Raw genomic sequence first — 18,873 nt, forward strand, 5'->3', positions numbered from 1 at the left:
ACTATATAGGGAATAGCGTGCCATTTGGGATGCATCATAGGTTTTCATCTAGGTACAACTCAATGGCTCATCTCGAAATGCAGAGTATTGTAAAATATTTACCCTTAACTAAAATGATTATCTTGAACACCTCAAGTGAGTTGTGATACAAGTAAAGGGGCAGATCATCAACAATTAATAAAAACGTAGTCATTGGTCATAGTTTACTGCCGGACATTTCCATCCAGTTGAAAGCGAGAGACGGCCACACCTCCCCAGCTGTGTGAACGCAGCTGTTTTCTGTCAGCTACACAGAAAAGAGAGAGCTAGGCCTTAGAGGTAGACTTAGCCTGGCTTTTTATTCGGAAGGGAATAGCTCAACTCGTTGAACCTAGAGAATCATCACAACATTTGGAAGTGAGAGCAGTGCAGCTGGTTATGAGACATTGTCTAGAGAGAATGCTCCACTATTGAACATTGAGCATGTTATAGTATGTAAGGCTCCCCGAGGAGCAGTGTTATTCTCAGTCCTGTTATTGTGTGTTGAGGAGAAGGGACCACCCGCCCTAGTCTCAAATTCCTCTGCATTTTAGTCATGGGAGTTTTACTTAACAAAATGTTCTACACAGCACCTCAGAGACCTGAGGCCTTTAGCCATTTATGTATTGTCAGTCAGAAACAGTCAAACAATGAAATGTAACCGTAACATACCCTTTGGTCATCTCACCCTAATCTTAGCCCTGATATGACTTTAGGGTCCATTAGATACCATAATAATAGAGGCTACAGCCATATCAGGGCTAGCCTAATCCCTGCTTTACACGTGACCTAGTAGTTACTTCATAGGCTGCGTTTACACATGCAGCCAAATTCACCATCATTTTCCACTAATTGTCCAGAAATCCAGAAAATCACATTGTATGATTTTTAAGTAATTAATTTGCGTTTTATTGCATGACATAAGTATTTGATACATCAGAAACGCAGAACTTAATATTTGGTACAGAAACATTTGTTTGCAATTACAGAGATCATATGTTTCCTGTAGGTCTTGACCAGGTTTGCACACACTGCAGCAGGGATTTTGGCCCACTCCTCCATACAGACCTTCTCCAGATCCTTCAGGTTTCGGGGCTGTCCCTGGGCAATACGGACTTTCAGCTCCCTCCAAAGATTTTCTATTGGGTTCAGGTCTGGAGACTGGCTAGGCCACTCCAGGACCTTGAGATGCTTCTTACGGAGCCACTCCTTAGTTGCCCTGGCTGTGTGTTTCGGGTCGTTGTCATGCTGGTAGACCCAGCCATGACCCATCTTCAATGCTCTTACTGAGGGAAGGATGTTGTTGGCCAAGATCTCGCGATACATGGCCCCATCCATCCTCCCCTCAATACGGTGCAGTCGTCCTGTCCCCTTTGCAGAAAAGCATCCCCAAAGAATGATGTTTCCACCTCCATGCTTCACGGCTGGGATGGTGTTCTTGGGGTTGTACTCATCCTTCTTCCTCCAAACACGGCGAGTGGTTTAGACCAAAAAGCTCTATTTTTGTCTCATCAGACCACGACCTTCTCCCATTCCTCCTCTGGATCATCCAGATGGTCATTGGCAAACTTCAGACGGGCCTGGACATGCGCTGGCTTGAGCAGGGGGACCTTGCGTGCGCTGCAGGATTTTAATCCATGACGGCGTAGTGTGTTACTAATGGTTTTCTTTGAGGCTGTGGTCCCAGCTCTCTTCAGGTCATTGACCAGGTCCTGCCGTGTAGTTCTGGGCTGATCCCTCACCTTCCTCATGATCATTGATGCCCCACGAGGTGAGATCTTGCATGGAGCCCCAGACCGAGGGTGATTGACCTTCATCTTGAACTTCTTCCATTTTCTAATAATTGTGCCAACAGTTGTTGCCTTCTCACCAAGCTGCTTGCCTATTGTCCTGTAGCCCATCCCAGCCTTGTGCAGGTCTACAATTTTATCCCTGATGTCCTTGCACAGCTCTCTGGTCTTGGCCATTGTGGAGAGGTTGGAGTCCGTTTGATTGAGTGTGTGGACAGGTGTCTTTTATACAGGTAACAAGTTCAAACAGGTGCAGTTAATATAGGTAATGAGTTGAGAACATGAGGGCTTCTTAAAGAAAAACTAACAGGTCTGTGAGAGCCGGAATTCTTACTGGTTGGTAGGTGATCAAATACTTATGTCATGCAATAAAATGCAAATTCATTACTTAAAAATCATACAATGTGATTTTCTGGATTTTTGTTTTAGATTCCGTCTCTCACAGTTAAAGTGTACCTATGATACAAATTACAGACCTCTACATGCTTAGTAAGTAGGAATACCTGCAAAATCGGCAGTGTATCAAATACTTGTTCTCCCCACTGTATCTATTGCCAAGAGTCTTTGTATGGTTTGAGATCCTACCTGCACCCTACTTATTGGTTGTATGTAGGAAGCCGTTGTTGTCTTACTGTAATGTGTGCTTTTGTGCAGCAGGACTTGATTACAAATAACATTGATCTCTGAACTTTCTTTCTGTCTTTGTTTTTACAGGAGCAGCTCCAGCACTATGACTTCAGCAAGTTCCCCTCCCTGAAGATGAAGCTGATCGAGTCTGTGGACAAGATGCTGGCCAACAAGATCTCTGGCCTGATGACAATGATCCGCGACGAGGAGAGCAAGGCGCCACCAGCCATGGTGAGCGGCGGGGCCTTTGAGGGCTCCCAGGACGGGCCCTTCGGCCAGGGCTACGGAGAGGGCATCAGCGCCGGGTCTGACTGTGAGGACTGGATCGTGAGCCGTGACAAGCACAAGTACGACGAGATCTTCTACTCCATGAATCCCATCAACGGAAAAATCAGTGGAGTCAATGCCAAGAAGGAGATGATGAACTCCCGTCTGCCAAACACAGTCCTGGGGAAGATCTGGAAGCTAGTGGACTGTGATAAAGACGGCATGCTGGATGACGAGGAGTTTGCCCTGGCACAGCACCTGATCAAGGTGAAGCTGGAGGGGTACGAGCTGCCCACTGAGCTACCTCAGCACCTGGTGCCTCCCACTCACAGGAATAACGAGGTCGCTGACATCCTCTACAACCACGACGCGGACTAAGGACGAGCCAAAGAAACACCAATGGAGGACACTCCAACTCCATTGTGTTCCAATGCCCAAACTCATGCACTAAGTAGTATGATGTGATGTTTTGGCCATGCATACTAAGTAGTGTGCTAGTGTGGATAATGGGAAATAGGCAATGATCCAGTCTTAACAGGAAACAAAGCGGGGACAAATCTGACTCAAAAACAACCAGTGACCTTACTAAAGTTATTTTTTGACCCAAAGCTTTTATTTTCATCAATGAAGAATTTATTCAAAAGATTGACACTGCACTTGAGTTAACATTAGTGAAGGTTAGTTGTATACGTATCCAAGAACAGTGGTTACCATGCTGCCACAATGTAATATTTTAAAACATTTGTCTTAAATATGTTTAGTCTGTAGTCAAAATATAGAGGAAGAAACTATGTGGAATTGTGTTCCTGAACAAATACATCCTGGGAAGCTGTCTGGGTGGGATACAGAGGAAGTTTTCACATGGAGAGGTTGATGTGATAGACTGGACAAAGGTTAGAGTGCATCTCCTCTTGTTTTAAGTGGCTTGGCCATTTTACCTACCGGAAAGAGATTTCTATTTTCAGAGAGCACAGTCTGGTTTTGCAAAAAGACTGCCATTGCTTCAGTGCTTGATTTTCCAACACAAAAAACAGTTTGTGTAACAAAATACATTTTGTCCCATGTTTGTGTGCTTATGACAGGAGTGGATTCCTTGAGGACACATCATTGATACTCACAACAAGCTTATGATTGTGCCTTTGTAGAAGTTCTTGTCTGTATCGTTAAGTAAAAAATGGCGCACTGTGTCTTCTTACCTGGCCAGCTTGTAGACTGCATATAGAGAAACTCAAACATTTTAAATGTAATAAAATAAAAAGTTAAAATTTCATTTTGGGAATTTGTTTTTGTAACATTGTTATTTGAATAGTTTAAGTGATATGTGTGTTCATCTCTTCAGCCTTAAAGCGATAGTCTGACATTTAGGCAATTAAGCCCTTTTTTTTCTACTTACCCAGATGAACTTATGGATAAACATTTTATGTTTCTGTGTGCAGTTTGAAGGTAGTTTCTGGAGCCATTGCTAACTAGTGTTAGTGCTATGACTGGAAGTCTACAGGAACAGCTAGCATGCTAGCTATCTTTAACTTCCTCTGGGTAAGTAGAAAAAAGTGCTTAATTGAAAAGATGTCGAACTGTCCCTTTAAGAGTTCTATGCAAATCCTGTTTTATTTCACTTTATCCAGATATTTATGATCATGGGTTAGAGAGATTTCCGTATTATTCAGCCACTATCCTGTGTATTCATTGTACACCACCCAAACTGTCCTGACGCAGGATTTATGTTTTCAGAACATAGTTTGCAGAGCGGCGCAAAATAGTAAACCTAAGATCCCCATACAACCCTGTCGCTCTTGGGGGATGTGCTTGAGTGTAAATTCCTGCCTGTCAACATTCAATCTACAGTGAAAATAACCAAACAATTGATATTGCATAATTTCCTCTCTTGGGAGGTGGAGGCTCTTTTTGCTTGTTGTAATATGTGTTGCTCATTCTAGTGATTTACTAATTCTAATGATTTATTTTTGGTGGCTAGCTGGAAAGGGTTGTGAGTTATGAATATACAGGGAACTGTATATCATATGGGTATCTGTCAGACCACGCGTGATGCACTGAAACCCATCTGAAACATTTTGATTTCTTTGTCAAGATAATCCATCCACCTGACAGGTGTGGCATATCAAGAAGCTGATTAAACAGCATGATCATTACACAGGTGCACCTTGTGCTGGGGACAGTAAAAAGACACTCTAAAATGTGCAGTTTTGTCACTCAACACTGCCACAGATGTCCCAAGTTTTGAGAGAGCGTGCAATTGGCATGCTGACTGCAGGAATGTCCACCAGAGCTGTTGCCAGCGAATTGAATGTTCATTTTTTCTACCATAAGCCGCCTCTAATGTTGTTTTCGAGAATTTGGCAGTACGTCCAACTGGCCTCACAACGGCAGACCACGTGTATGGCGTCGTCTTGGCGAGCGGTTTGCTGTCGTCAACATTGTGAACAAAGTGCCCCATGGTGGCGGTGGGGTTATGGTATGGGCAGGCGTAAGCTACAGACAACTAACAGAATTGCATTTTTATCGATGGAAATGTTAATGCACGAGATCCTGATGCCCATTGTCGTGCCATTTATCCGCCGCCATCACCTCATGTTTCAGCATGATAATGCATGGCCCCATGTCACAAGGATCTGTACACAATTCCTGGAAGCTGAGAATGTCCCAGTTCTTCCATGGCCTGCATACTCACCAGACATGGCACCACCCATTGAGCATGATTGGGATGCTCTGGATCAACGTGTACGACAGCGTGTTCCAGTTCCCGCCAATATCCAGCAACTTCGCACAGCCATTGAAAAGGAGTGGGACAACATTCCACAGGCCACAATCAACAGCCTGAAACTCTATGCGAAGGAGATGCCGCGCTGCATGAGGCAAATGGTGGTCACACAATATACTGACAGGTTTTCTGATCCACATCTGATCCACGTCCCTACTTTTTTTTTTTTTTTTTAAGGTATCCCAGTCGTGAAATCCATAGATTAAGGCCTAATGAATTTATTTCAATTGGCTGATTTCCTTTCATGAACTCTAACTCAGTAAAATTGTTCAAATTGTTGCATGTTGCAATTATATTTTTGTTCAGTATATAGCCTTCCTGTATTTTGTTTCAATCAAAGCACATTCTGCCTAGTGGTACGTGTTGAGTTTTGGCTGCATGAGTTTTTTGGGGGGAATTTTCAGCTAACCAATCCTAAAATCTCATGGAATGAGGGGGTGTTTTTGGTGTAACATTAATACTATGCTATTATATTTGGTTATGTAAAATGCTAGTTATTCATTATTTGATCTTCCAAGACATTGATTCAGATTTGATCTAACTTTAACCAGCAATTGAAGTGCACCTAGCCTAGGCTACTCTTGCCTCGTGCAAAATGTGGTAATCCAGAAATGAGAGAGCCCATGTGTGGCAGTTTTTTTGAAAATCTGGGAATATTTGGCCAAGGAAACATTTCTGGTTGGTCTCAGGGAATGTAAAACTGTTAGGAAGGGAGACTTCTAAAACGGGGTTTGAGTGAAGTTGGAGCAAATATGTGGAATGAGCATCTAATGAGCATGGAGAGCCTCACAAATTTGACAAAATGACCTTATATTGTATCTTTCAGTCTAATACGGCTATTTACTTTTGTAGCTCCTCATCAGAAGCACACTTTTTGTATGTAGTTAGGCCTAACTGTCCTCCAAGTTCAGCTGGAATTTAGCCCGAAAGGATTTGAGAAATATGATTGGTTGACGATAGGCCTATGACATTGGCCTGCGTCTCATCTTCCACTGCGCAGAATATCAGATCTCAACAACGATTGGAGAACTGTTTAACATCACCAGTAGGCTTATCTACCACATCCGTATTTTATATATATATATATATATATATATATATATATATATATATATATATATATATATTTTTTTTTTTTTTCATAAATGCAACGTGACTGCAAGAGACTGGTTCTAATCTCTAACTGAAATCAACTTTTTTTCTAAATTAGTGGTGTTTGACTTTGTTGTTAAAATGCAGGACCTGATTGTTTGGTTGCGGGACAAGGGCTAAAATGCGGGACTGTCCCACACAATCTGGGACATGTGGTCCCAACTACCAGGGCACCCCGTACCCTGAATTATTATTTTTTGGAAAACTGCTAACTTCCTGCTATTCTACACATTTTGCCATGAGCCTGAGAGACAATCTTGCAATTTAAAAGCACATTTTTATGCTATTCTATACATTTTGCCATGAGGCTGAGAGAAAATATTGCTGTTTTAAAGCTAATTTCCTGCAATTCTACACGTTTTGCCATTGCTTATTACATGTTCATATGCTATCTGGGGGGCCACGACCTCCAGTGGGCCCTCAACTGACGTGTTCATATGCTGTCTGGGGGACCCCGACCCAAAGAGCCCCCAAAAGCGCGGTCGGTAATCCTGCCATGACTGTGCTTTAGATCAAATCAGAATCTGCATCCACTTCCTTCTTACGCCCCCTTTCTGCAATGTAAGTTGCCTATTCAGCATACTACTCTGTCTGCCAAATTGCCCTGTAACGCTAGCCCATACTTTACCCTTTGCCCCTTGCCTCCAATGCAGTCAGGTGAGCCAAGTGTTCATGCTGTAAATCCCTTACTCCAATGGCTTCAAAGTTCACTTTTGCGTTCTTGGACAGGAGAAGGACCCCACCCCACACCCTAAAATATGCGAAATTGGTAGATGAGTCTCTGAGATTTATTCACATTGTGTATCAAAATCTCAACCGATAAGGAGGATACTTTAGAAGGTAAGCAAAGAAGCCATATCTTTCCTCCTGTGTGCACCTATGGGCTTGCGATTCTCTCGGTGTTTACTGTGTATCTCCAGATTTGTCTTCCGTGATTTATTTACATTATTCAAGAGATAATGCTTGTTACGCTGTATGTGTTGACAACAGGTTCATGATAAACACTGTTTACCTTACAAAGTTTTCTTTTCCAAAACAAGTCAACACAATACTGCTACATTACTGATACTGTGTGATACCTAAAATCTTCTTATCATGCCAGTATTTAGTATGTCCTGTGTACTTCACAGAATGTATGTTGTTTTTAACCTTGTTGCATGTTCAACATATATTTTATGAGATACTGCTTGTTGTTGTAACTACAGTTAATTTAGTATGACCAGACACCAGTGTCTTAGCTAGTTACTGAGTAAGGTTTCCTTTTTTGTATTAAAATGGCTGTCACATGACTTGGCTCAGATGGAGAATTCCCATGTTGACTTCACCATTTTAACACTGAAATACATTCATCTCAGAGGAAGCAGAGAAGGAAAGGTTTGTCCGGTATAGTGTCCAGTTTGAATGTATGTGGGAATAATAGTCTGTTGTAATTGTAAAGTATAAATAAGCACCAGCTAAAACCTACTACATAAAATTATGGAATTAGTTTATCTTAGTCCAAAAAGTAATATGTTGGAAATAGCAGACTTCAAACAGTGCCCAGTCCAGGATATGAGCTGGCATTGCCCTGTGGATACAAAGAGCATGGCAGGATCCGGATGATATTATCTATAAAGCCAAGAATTTTTACAGTCCTGTTGAATGGTCCAGTAAAGGGAGATGAGGAGGTATAAAACTATATGGTCAGCAGGGTTAGGTTGGACTAACTGTGTTAAGAATCTCTTTAGATTCACCTTATTGAAACAGTCCAAAGACGGACAACTATTTCACTTTGGACTCAAACCATGGGAATTGGGAAAATCTTGTTAAGCCACCAGACATAGACAATAATAAAGACATTGCTAGTCAGGCTGACTGCAAACAGACTACCTTACAGCAATTGTGAGTACTGTTTAGTGTTCCAACCAACAAAGAGTTTGTTTTGAAGTGACACAATATATGGAGATGGGAATGAATACTCAACTTTGCTTTGACTAGTGTACTGTAGGCTGATTTGACCAGTGATGGTAGTGAGGTTGATATTGCTCTCTCTCTACAGGTGAATATATATATATATATATATATATATATATATATATATATATATATATATATATATATATATATATATATATATATATATATATATATATATATATATATATATATATATATATATATATATATATATATATATATATATATATACTGCTCAAAAAAACATCCTAGATCTGAATGAATGAAATAATCTTATTAAATACTTTTTTCTTTACATAGTTGAATGTGCTGACAACAAAATCACACAACAATTATCAATGGAAATAATTTATCAACCCATGGAGGTCTGGATTTGGAGTCACCCTCAAAATTAAAGTGGAAAACCACACTACTGGCTGATCCAACTTTGATGTAATGTCCTTAAAACAAGTCAAAATGAGGCTCAGTAGTGTGTGTGGCCTCAACGTGCCTGTATGACCTCCCTACAATGCCTGGGCATGCTCCTGATGAGGTGGCGGATGGTCTCCTGAGGGATCTCCTCCCAGACCTGGACTAAAGCATCCGCCAACTCCTGGACAGTCTGTGGTGCAACGTGGCGTTGGTGGATGGAGCGAGACATGATGTCCCAGATGTGCTCAATTGGATTCAGGTCTGGGGAACGGGCGGGCCAGTCCATAGCATCAATGCCTTCCTCTTGCAGGAACTGCTGACACACTCCAGCCACATGAGGTCTAGCATTGTCTTGCATTAGGAGGAATCCAGGGCCAACCGCACCAGCATATGGTCTCACAAGGGGTCTAAGGATCTCATCTCGGTACCTAATGGCAGTCAGGCTACCTCTGGCGAGCACATGGAGGGCTGTGCGGCCCCCCAAAGAAATGCCACCCCACACCATGACTGACCCACCGCCAAACCGGTCATGCTGGAGGATGTTGCAGGCAGCAGAACGTTCTCCACGGCGTCTCCAGACTCTGTCACGTCTGTCACATGTGCTCAGTGTGAACCTGCTTTCATCTGTGAAGAGCACAGGGCGCCAGTGGCGAATTTGCCAATCTTGGTGTTCTCTGGCAAATGCCAAACGTCCTGCACGGTGTTGGGCTGTAAGCACAACCCCCACCAGTGGACGTCGGGCCCTCATACCACCCTCATGGAGTCTGTTTCTGACCGTTTGAGCAGACACATGCACATTTGTGGCCTGCTGGAGGTCATTTTGCAGGGCTCTGGCAGTGCTCCTCCTGCTCCTCCTTGCACAAAGGCGGAGGTAGCAGTCCTGCTGCTGGGTTGTTGCCCTCCTACGGCCTCCTCCACGTCTCCTGATTTACTGGCCTGTCTCCTGGTAGCGCCTCCATGCTCTGGACACTACGCTGACAGACACAGCAAACCTTCTTGCCACAGCTCGCATTGATGTGCCATCCTGGTTGAGCTGCACTACCTGAGCTACTTGTGTGGGTTGTAGACTCCGTCTCATGCTACCACTAGAGTGAAAGCACCGCCAGCATTCAAAAGTGACCAAAGCATCAGCCAGGAAGCATAGGAACTGAGAAGTGGTCTGTGGTCACCACCTGAAAAACCAGTCCTTTATTGGGGGTGTCTTGCTAATTGCCTATAATTTCCACCTGTTGTCTATTCCATTTGCACAATAGCATGTGACATTTATTGTCAGTGTTGCTTCCTAAGTGGACAGTTTGATTTCACAGAAGTGTGATTGACTTGGAGTTACATTGTGTTGTTTTAAGTGTTCCCTTTATTTTTTTGAGCAGTGTATATATATATGACCTTCAGGATGGATGGGGAGGAGTTTGAGACAGGCCGTATCCAGGTGCTTCAGGAGCAGCGTATGGCTGTCCAGAAGAAGACCTACACCAAATGGATGAACAGTGTCTTCACCAAGAACGGGGTGAGAGGAATGGTTCTTCATGCTTATCATCAGCTTTTTAACTGTCATGCCTTTTTAGTACCATGCTTATCACATGTCTAAAAGTAATGTCATACACTAATCACATACTCTTGGTGCTGGTCAAAAGGTTAAACTTGAAAAAGACCAAAGACCACACTTCACAAGTGTGCCTGATAATCTCTCCTTAGCAGCTGGCTGACCTCAGTCAGCCCTTACAAAAAAATATTAGTTTTTAAACTGCAGTAAAAGTGCACTAACTGCAGTCAACTGCGGTACTTTGGAGGCAGTAATTGCAAAATATCCTCAGTGTACTGCAGTTGAACTGCACTGTAACTGCAGTTACACTGTAAAATCACTGCACAATCTTTTTTCATAAGGGAGACCTCACAGTGTCTGATTAGCCACTATCTGTGAAAGCTGTAACAGCATGTTGAAGTTTATGAAAATCATCATTATCTCACAGACACGAATAAGCTGTTGGCTCTGATGAGGTAATATGGGCTAATAGCAATGTAATAAGGAAATAGATCTGTGGTAGATCAATGCCAGCAATATTTGATGAATCCAAAACTACGTTTAAACTGTGAAATGTGTTCCATTTCGCTACATTCTATTCTATCCATTCCTCTGAGATTTACTGGATGTGAGCCTGATGCTGCAAAACTGAATGTCATTTGCATGAAACTCGAGTTATTCAATACAACTTTATTCATCCCCCAGGGGCAATTTAGATGGGTAGGGCTATGCCTTCTTATCTAAGAGCAGTTAGAGAGGAGATGCAGGGCCAAAACTGAGGACTGAACTAGCCGAGGGGACCGTCATGCTTTATGGACTCTAGACAGGTAACAGTGCTGACGCTTGGTCAATAAGTAACCTCACTCTGTCATCTAGGAGAGGGAGAGTGAGAGAGAAAGAATCCAAGATCTGGCATAAATATTGCACTAGCTAGACACAGGAAGGAAAGAGACACTATTTTTATAGCATTAGCTTTGTTTAATGTTCCATTTCTAGGGAAGATAACATTGTTATTCAGAACCCATCACGTTAGATCCCTTCGAGGAGCTGAAGGTAACTTAAACGGTCAGAATGTGGGCACTGTTCTTCTTTTTATGTCCCTCTTTTTCCTGCATGGGGACAAGGTTGTTCACACCCACACCATGTGATTCCGACGCATGGTTCACCACATGTATTTGAAATGCTTCCCCTTCCCTTTCCTCCTGCTCTCTCTCTCTCTCTCTCTCCCTCTGAGTGTTGTTCTGTTGAAATCAGCCCATAAGCAACGTTTGCGTTGAATATCACGGTAGTGGAAATGTTACATGGCAGGCAGAGGCCTATAGAAAAGCCTTTGACTGCACACTTTACTGGAATTACCCATACACATCTGACTACAAAGATCCAGATGAACCAGATCACAAACACACCAAGTCAACCTGAATCTGTATTTACAGTGCAGCATCATGCATTGCCAACTCCTATGGTCGTTGTCATGGCATGGCCATAGGTGTTGGCTATAAAGCACAAACAGATCTGGGACCAGGCTAAAGTGCTCTATACTGTACTGTAAAAATCTGCGAAGACCTGAGCCAGCCAGCGTGCATACTGTAACAGTGATGTATAATAACCAGTGTAATGATGTAATGGATGAGCCCTGGCCTGGTACCCCTCCCAGCTTCCCACCACTGTGGATCCAGAGAGACCAGGGCAGACCAGGCCTGCTTAGGCTCTCCCATAATTACCCTGTTAGGAGAGAGGAGAGGCAGTCAGTAGACCTGAGTTCAAATACTATTTGAAATCTTTCAAATACTTTGAGCAATTGTTCTAGCCTGCCTGGAGAGGTGGGTTTTGCATTTGTGGGACTAATGTATTGGTCCATTTAAGCCAGGCAAGCTCAATCAAGCACATAAAGTATTTGAAATTATTTAGAATAGTATTTGAACCCAGGTGTGGCTGCCAGGAGGTAAAGCGATCTGTTTAGAGACGTGATTCCCCTGGCGTCTGGATTAGGGAGTGGCTGTCACACTGGCTGAAGAGGATAGTGGCGGGGAGACGAGGGAGGGAGGGGAAGGGTGCTTGTCTGAGTCACACTTTAATGGAGCACAGTGGCAGCAGGCCAAACTAACAGGCCCCAATGTCAAAGCAGAGCCTCATAGCCCTGGCTGCAGCTGGCTGGGCTGGAGCCAAGCTAACGTTTCCTGCACCTCCTAACCAAATGTCACACATTTACACAGGTCAGTGAAAATAGACACCCCAGTATGTATGAGAAAATGAATTGTATTTTTGCAGAAGTGGTGAAGGTTATGACGAGTTGATCATAGTTTCCTTCCTGACTTGCACAACCTGTGAATACAATTTTTAATCACATCCACTAATTATATTTCTAGGAAAGAGATGAGCCGGTTTAGAGCTTTACTCTACTCTAACTAGTTGTGTTAGCTGGGTGATCAGGTGACGTCACAGAGGTGCAGTCCCATGACAGGTTTCGTAACACAGGTCATAAAGGTGTTCTGTTAAACAGGAAGTGTTTCTTCATCACTTTCTATGTCAATACATCTCCTATCATGTTACAAAAGACACAGTCATGCCATGCTTCCAACTGAAACTACTACTACTATAACAGGAAATTGGCTGGCTGGACTAAGCATTAATCATATATTCTATATTGATACAAAAGGCTCAATAGCCATTCTGTGCTGTCAACTAAAACTAATAGTATATAATTGCTTGGCTGGAAGATGTGACTGAATTGAAGAAACTATGCACACACATCATGTTTCCAGGTGCAACAGAAAACAAATTACTAAAAAGGAAGAAGCTCCAGCACACTTGTGATCACGGATGCTCCACATACATACATACAGAATACAACCATTTAATGGATCTCACACCAATGTTTTTCCCCCCATTCTCACACACATGTTGTCTGTCCCTCTCCAGGAGAAGCTGTCCCTTAGTGATGTGTACACAGAGCTGAAGACAGGGGTCCCCCTGGTCCGTCTGTTAGAGTTCATCTCCAGGGAGAAGCTGCCCACCCCCAGCCGGCGCACCCTACGGGTCCACTGCCTGGAGAACAACAGCATCGCCATCAACTTCCTCAAGACTAAGGTACATTCACAATACAGAGTTTAGTGAACTGAAGGATTTAGGAATCCCAAAAAATATCTTACCAAGGATCTTTTAGGTTAATTTGAAGGGAAACAGGCCTACGTTTCCTTAGAACCTAGGCATCATGTGAAGTGTCATGGGGTAAGATGTTTTTTTTGTTTTACAGTTCTGTGGTTGTTTCTGAGTTGTTGGGGGTATGGTTTTGCCTCTGACAGTGGTTCACATGACAACAGAACAACTATCCTTACATTTATTTTGCAATATCAGAAACCAAAATTGGATTAAGCCATCTAGGCTAGTCCATAGCCATATTTATTTTATGTACTCTTGTACCCCTTTTACTACTGTACGTTTGGATTTCTCCTGAGTAGTTATCAACCAATACCTGCTGTCCTTTCAGATTCGTGTGGATCTGATTGGCCCTGAGAACGTTGTGGATGGAGACCGGACCCTGATCTTGGGCCTGCTGTGGATCATCATCCTACGCTTCCAGATCGGAGCCATCAATCTCGATGAGGTATTTCCCATAGAATTAGAATGAGTAGAACAGGTTTGGAACCTCTCTGACCAGAATCATTATATTTCTATAATACATGACCAAAAGTATGTGGACATCTGCTCGTCGAACATCACATTCCAAATCATGGGCATTAATATGGAGTTGGTCCCCCTTTTGCTTCTATAACAGCCTCTACTCTTCTGGCAAGGCTTTCCACTAGATGTTTGAACATTGCTGCGGGGACTCGCTTCCATTCAGCCACAAGAGCATTAGTGAGGTCGGGCACTGATGTTGGGCGATTAGGACTGGCTCGCAGTCGGCGTTCCAATTCATCCCAAAAGTGTTCAATGGTGTAGAGGTCAGGGCTCTGTGCATGCCAGTCAAGTTCTTATACACCGATTTCGACAAACCATTTCTGTATCGACCTCACTTTGTGCACGGGGGCATTGTCATGCTGAAACAGGAAAGGGCCTTTCCCAAACTGTTGCCACAAAGTTGGAAGCAAAGAAACATCTAGAATGTCATTGTATGCTGTAGCATTAAGATTTCCCTTCACTGGAACTAAGGGGCCTAGCCCGAACCATGAAAAACACCCCCAGACCATTATTCCTCCTCCACCAAACTTTACAGTTGGCACTATGCATTGGGGCAGGTAGTGTTCTCCTGGCATCCACCAAACCCAGATTCGTCCGTCGGACCGCCAGACGCATGATTCATCACTTCAGAGAACGCGTTTCCACTGCTCCAGAGTCCAGTGGCGGTGAGCTTTACACCACTCCAGCCGACGCATGGCATTGAGCATGGTGATCTTAGGCTTGTGTGTGGCTGCTCGGCCATGGAAACCCATTTCATGAAGCTCCCGACGAACAGTTCTTGTGCTGACGTTGCTTCCATAGGCAGTTTGGAACTCGGTAGTGAGTGTTGCAACCAAGGACAGACAATTTTTATGCGCTACACGCTTCAGCACTTGCCGGTCCCGTTCTGTGAGCTTGTGTGGCCTACCACTTCGCGGCTGAGCCGTTGTTGCTCCTAGACGTTTTCACTTCACAATGACAGCACTTACAGTTGACCGGGGCAGCTCTAGCAGGGCAGATATTTGACGAACTGACTTGTTGGAAAGGTGGCATCCTACGACGGTGCCATGTTAAAAGTCACAGCTCTTCAGTAAGGCCATTCTACTGTCAATGTTTGTCTATGGAGATTACATGGCTGTGTGCTCAATTTTATACACCTGTCAGCAACGGGTGTGGCTGAAATAGCCAAATCCACTCATTTGAAGGGGTGTCCATATACTTTTGCATATATATAGTGTATTTCCTCTGTCCTGGGCATGACCTGGAATACACCTCACTGAATGAATGGAGATTATACACTGAGTGTATAAAACATTAAGGACAACTGCTCTTTCCATGACATAGACTGACCAGGTGAATCCAGGTGAAAGCTATGATCCCTTATTGATGTCACTTGTTAAATCCACTTCAATCCATGTAGATGAAGGGAAGGAGACAGGTTAAAGAAGGATTTTTAAGCCTTGAGACAATTGAGACATGGATTATATATATGTGCCATTCAGAGGGTGAATGGGAAAGACAAAATATTTAAGTGCCTTTTTGAACGGGGTATGGTAGTAGGTGCCAGGCTCACTGGTTTGTGTCAAGAACTTCAACGCTGCTGGGTTTTTCACACTAAACAGTTTCCCGTGTATATAAAGAATGGTCCAACACCCAAAGGACATTCAGCCAACTTGACACAACTGCGGGAAGCATTGGAGTCAACATGGGCCAGCATCCCTGTGGAACGCTTTTGACACCTTGTAGAGTCCGTGCCCCGACAAATTGAGGCTGTTCTGAGGGCAAAAGGGGGTGGGTGCAACTCAATATTAGGAAGGTGTCCTTAATGTTTTGTACAATCAGTGTATATTGTATTATGTGTCATACTATATTTGAAATCTGAATTTCATGTGGTTCAAAGAAATGTGAACATTTTAATTTAAAATGACAAGATGTGATTTAAAATGACAAGATGTGATACAATGTATATTGTTCTCATCAAGTAAGTGCCAAAGGTCAAGCCTAACCTTTTGGATGAAAAAACAAGAAGTAATACAGATACTGTTCTTTAAAGTAAGTGCCAGAAGTGCAGACTGCATACTAAGCCCGGTCTACCTGTTTCAGGCAAGTGGTGGTGCCAGCAACGCCCGTCGTTCTGCCAAGGAAGCTCTTCTGATCTGGTGCCAGCGTAAAACAGCAGGATACTCCAACGTCAATGTGCAGGACTTCTCAGGAAGCTGGAGGAATGGGCTGGCATTCAACGCCCTCATTCATGCCCACCGGTACAGAGCAGCAAGGGGAAAATGGCAGGATAGTTCCGAGGGGCAGTTTCTTAGATTCAGATTAAGAATCTCCATTAAAAGTGCTATTTAATTATCCAGAAGTGCATTTGCTTAATCTAGGTCTGGGAAACCCCCCTAGGAGTTTACAGATGTATAGGTTTTGTTAATGAATTTACTGTACCCATCACATTTCTGAACTGAAAAACATTTTGTCGCAGACCTGACCTGTTTGATTATAACCGTTTGCGTGAGGAGGACCCTAAGAGGAACCTGGGCCATGCCTTCACTCTGGCCGAGAATGAGTTTGGCATCCTCCAGCTGCTGGATGTGGAGGACATCGATGTTAAACACCCAGATGAGAAGTCCGTCATGACCTACGTATCTCTCTACTACCACTACTTCTCCAAGATGAAGCAGGGACAGACCATCCAGAAGAGACTGGCCAAGGTCAGTAGAATCAGAAAACTTCATTGCCATGCAACAAATGTTACTAGGAATTTATGTTGGTGATGTACACAGAAGCATCCATCGTCCTAATCCATCCTGTCTATGGTTATCTATAGCATATCCTTGGGTCATATCCATATCAGATCTAGTCAGGGATGGGCCCGCCTGGCGTGGTGGCTCAGTTGTGATGAGGATAACATCCATTCTCTCTTCATTGTTGACAAAACAAAAGGCGAGGCCACTGTGCAGTGTATACAACACACACACACAGTCTTGCGCGGCTAACCTTGTGGGGACATACAATTCAGTCCCATTTAAAATCCTATTTTCCCTTAGCCTAATCCTAACCTTAACCCAAAAACCTAACCCTAAACCTAACCCTAGCTCCTAACCCTAAAACTAACCCTATCTCCTAACCCTAACACTATTTCTAACCTTAACCCCCTAGAAATAGCATTTGACCTTGTGGGGACCAAAAAAATGTCCCCATTTGGTCAAATTCTTCTTGGTTTACTATTCTTGCGGGGACTTCTGGTCTTAACTTTAACATGTTAATATCCAGACCTGGGATTCAGGTGCCCTCTGTAGGCCATTAGTTGAACTGCACTTCTCCTAATCTTGAATGTACTGTAGTTTCTAAATAAGGGCAACGCCTCCTGTGACTGTCCTGTGGATTAGGCCGGGGATTTCACTGTGGCGCAATTGGAGGATGGGTGGTGCTACTGCTAGAGCTAATCAGATCAGTACAAACACCGATCCTCTAATGCAGAGCAATGACTGTCCATTGTGGGGAGAAACAGACACTGAGACGCGCAGTAGCCGGAAGCTAGGGGCATAACCTGTCTAACCTACTACTCACTAACTGACAACTCCTGCAAGATTGGGCCCAGCCAGCAGGACTGAAAACGTGGATGGAAGCGCTTAATCTGACCCAGTCAGTGAGAGAGACTGTAGTTATTTACTCTATAGTGGATCTGAGGTAGAGAGTGAGAGGGAGGTCTATAGGAGGACAGTACGCTAGCGTCCGTTATGTTAGCACAGTGGCCAGAGTGACCTGAGCCACATGGAGAGCTGCAGCAGGACTGAGTGGAGTGCTGTTTGTTTTGAATGTACTGAGCCTGAGGACTGAGCCAAGCTGGGTGACACATCATCATCATCATCCTCTCATCTTCACCACCATGCTAACACGTGGAAACAGACACAGCAACATGTTTCTGCAGTGCTGAGGGGGAGAGCGAGAGCTGCTGTGGTGTGATCATAAAGGTGTATTACAGTACAGTAAATGATGACTGGCAGGTTGCGTGGGGAATAAGGCGGCAGTGAGAGCTAGTCACTATGGTAATTCACAAAGAGCAGTGGAGCTGACAGGTATAACATGTCCTTCGGTGGCAGTCTGAGTTACCAATGGTTTAGGTGGCAACACAGGAGGGAGTCCACCATTGGACTCCAAATGGGGAAGCTGATCAAGGTGTGTAGTGTGTATGTAAGCCTAGTGTGTATGTACCTGTGTAGTGGGCGAGGTGTGTAGCCTACTGATGTAGTGTGTAGCTACAGTGAGGGAAAAAAGTATTTGATCCCCTGCTGATTTTGTACGTTTGCCCACTGACAAAGAAATGATCAGTCTATACTTTTAATGGTAGGTTTATTTGAACAGTGAGAGACAGAATAACAACAACAAAATCCAGAGAAACGCATGTCAAAAATGTTATAAATTGATTTGCATTTTAATTAGGTAAATAAGTATTTGACCCCCTCTCAATCAGAAAGATTTCTGGCTCCCAGGTGTCTTTTATACAGGTAAAGAGCTGAGATTAGGAGCACACTCTTAAAGGGAGTGCTCCTAATCTCAGTTTGTTACCTGTATAAAATACACCTGTCCACAGAAGCAATCAATCAATCAGATTCCAAACTCTCCACCATGGCCAAGACCAAATAGCTCTCCAAGGATGTCAGGGACAAGATTGTAGACCTACACAAGGCTGG

The 18,873-nt window shown here is 43.5% G+C and overlaps 2 protein-coding genes across 2 annotated transcripts in view; both read left to right on the forward strand.

Moving 5' to 3' along the window:
- LOC311145905 (EH domain-containing protein 4-like) overlaps positions 1 to 3,972 on the forward strand; it is a 38,444-nt gene extending 34,472 nt beyond the window's left edge. Inside the window, exon 6 of the mRNA XM_084182283.1 lies at positions 2,523 to 3,972. Coding sequence (XP_084038409.1) covers positions 2,523 to 3,080 — 558 coding nt within the window. The 3' untranslated portion in view covers positions 3,081 to 3,972. The remainder of the gene's footprint in view (positions 1 to 2,522) is intronic.
- Positions 3,973 to 10,393: 6,421 nt separating this feature from the next.
- Positions 10,394 to 18,873, forward strand: part of sptbn5 (spectrin, beta, non-erythrocytic 5) — a gene marked incomplete at its 5' end in the record, with an annotated part of 56,203 nt that continues 47,723 nt past the window's right edge. The window contains 5 exons of the mRNA XM_084181902.1: positions 10,394 to 10,507; positions 13,442 to 13,609; positions 14,010 to 14,126; positions 16,286 to 16,443; positions 16,662 to 16,890. Coding sequence (XP_084038028.1) covers positions 10,394 to 10,507; positions 13,442 to 13,609; positions 14,010 to 14,126; positions 16,286 to 16,443; positions 16,662 to 16,890 — 786 coding nt within the window. The remainder of the gene's footprint in view (positions 10,508 to 13,441; positions 13,610 to 14,009; positions 14,127 to 16,285; positions 16,444 to 16,661; positions 16,891 to 18,873) is intronic.

This window comes from Coregonus lavaretus (assembly GCF_964263955.1).
Source record: "Coregonus lavaretus genome assembly, chromosome: 18".
Taxonomy (NCBI): domain Eukaryota; kingdom Metazoa; phylum Chordata; class Actinopteri; order Salmoniformes; family Salmonidae; genus Coregonus; species Coregonus lavaretus.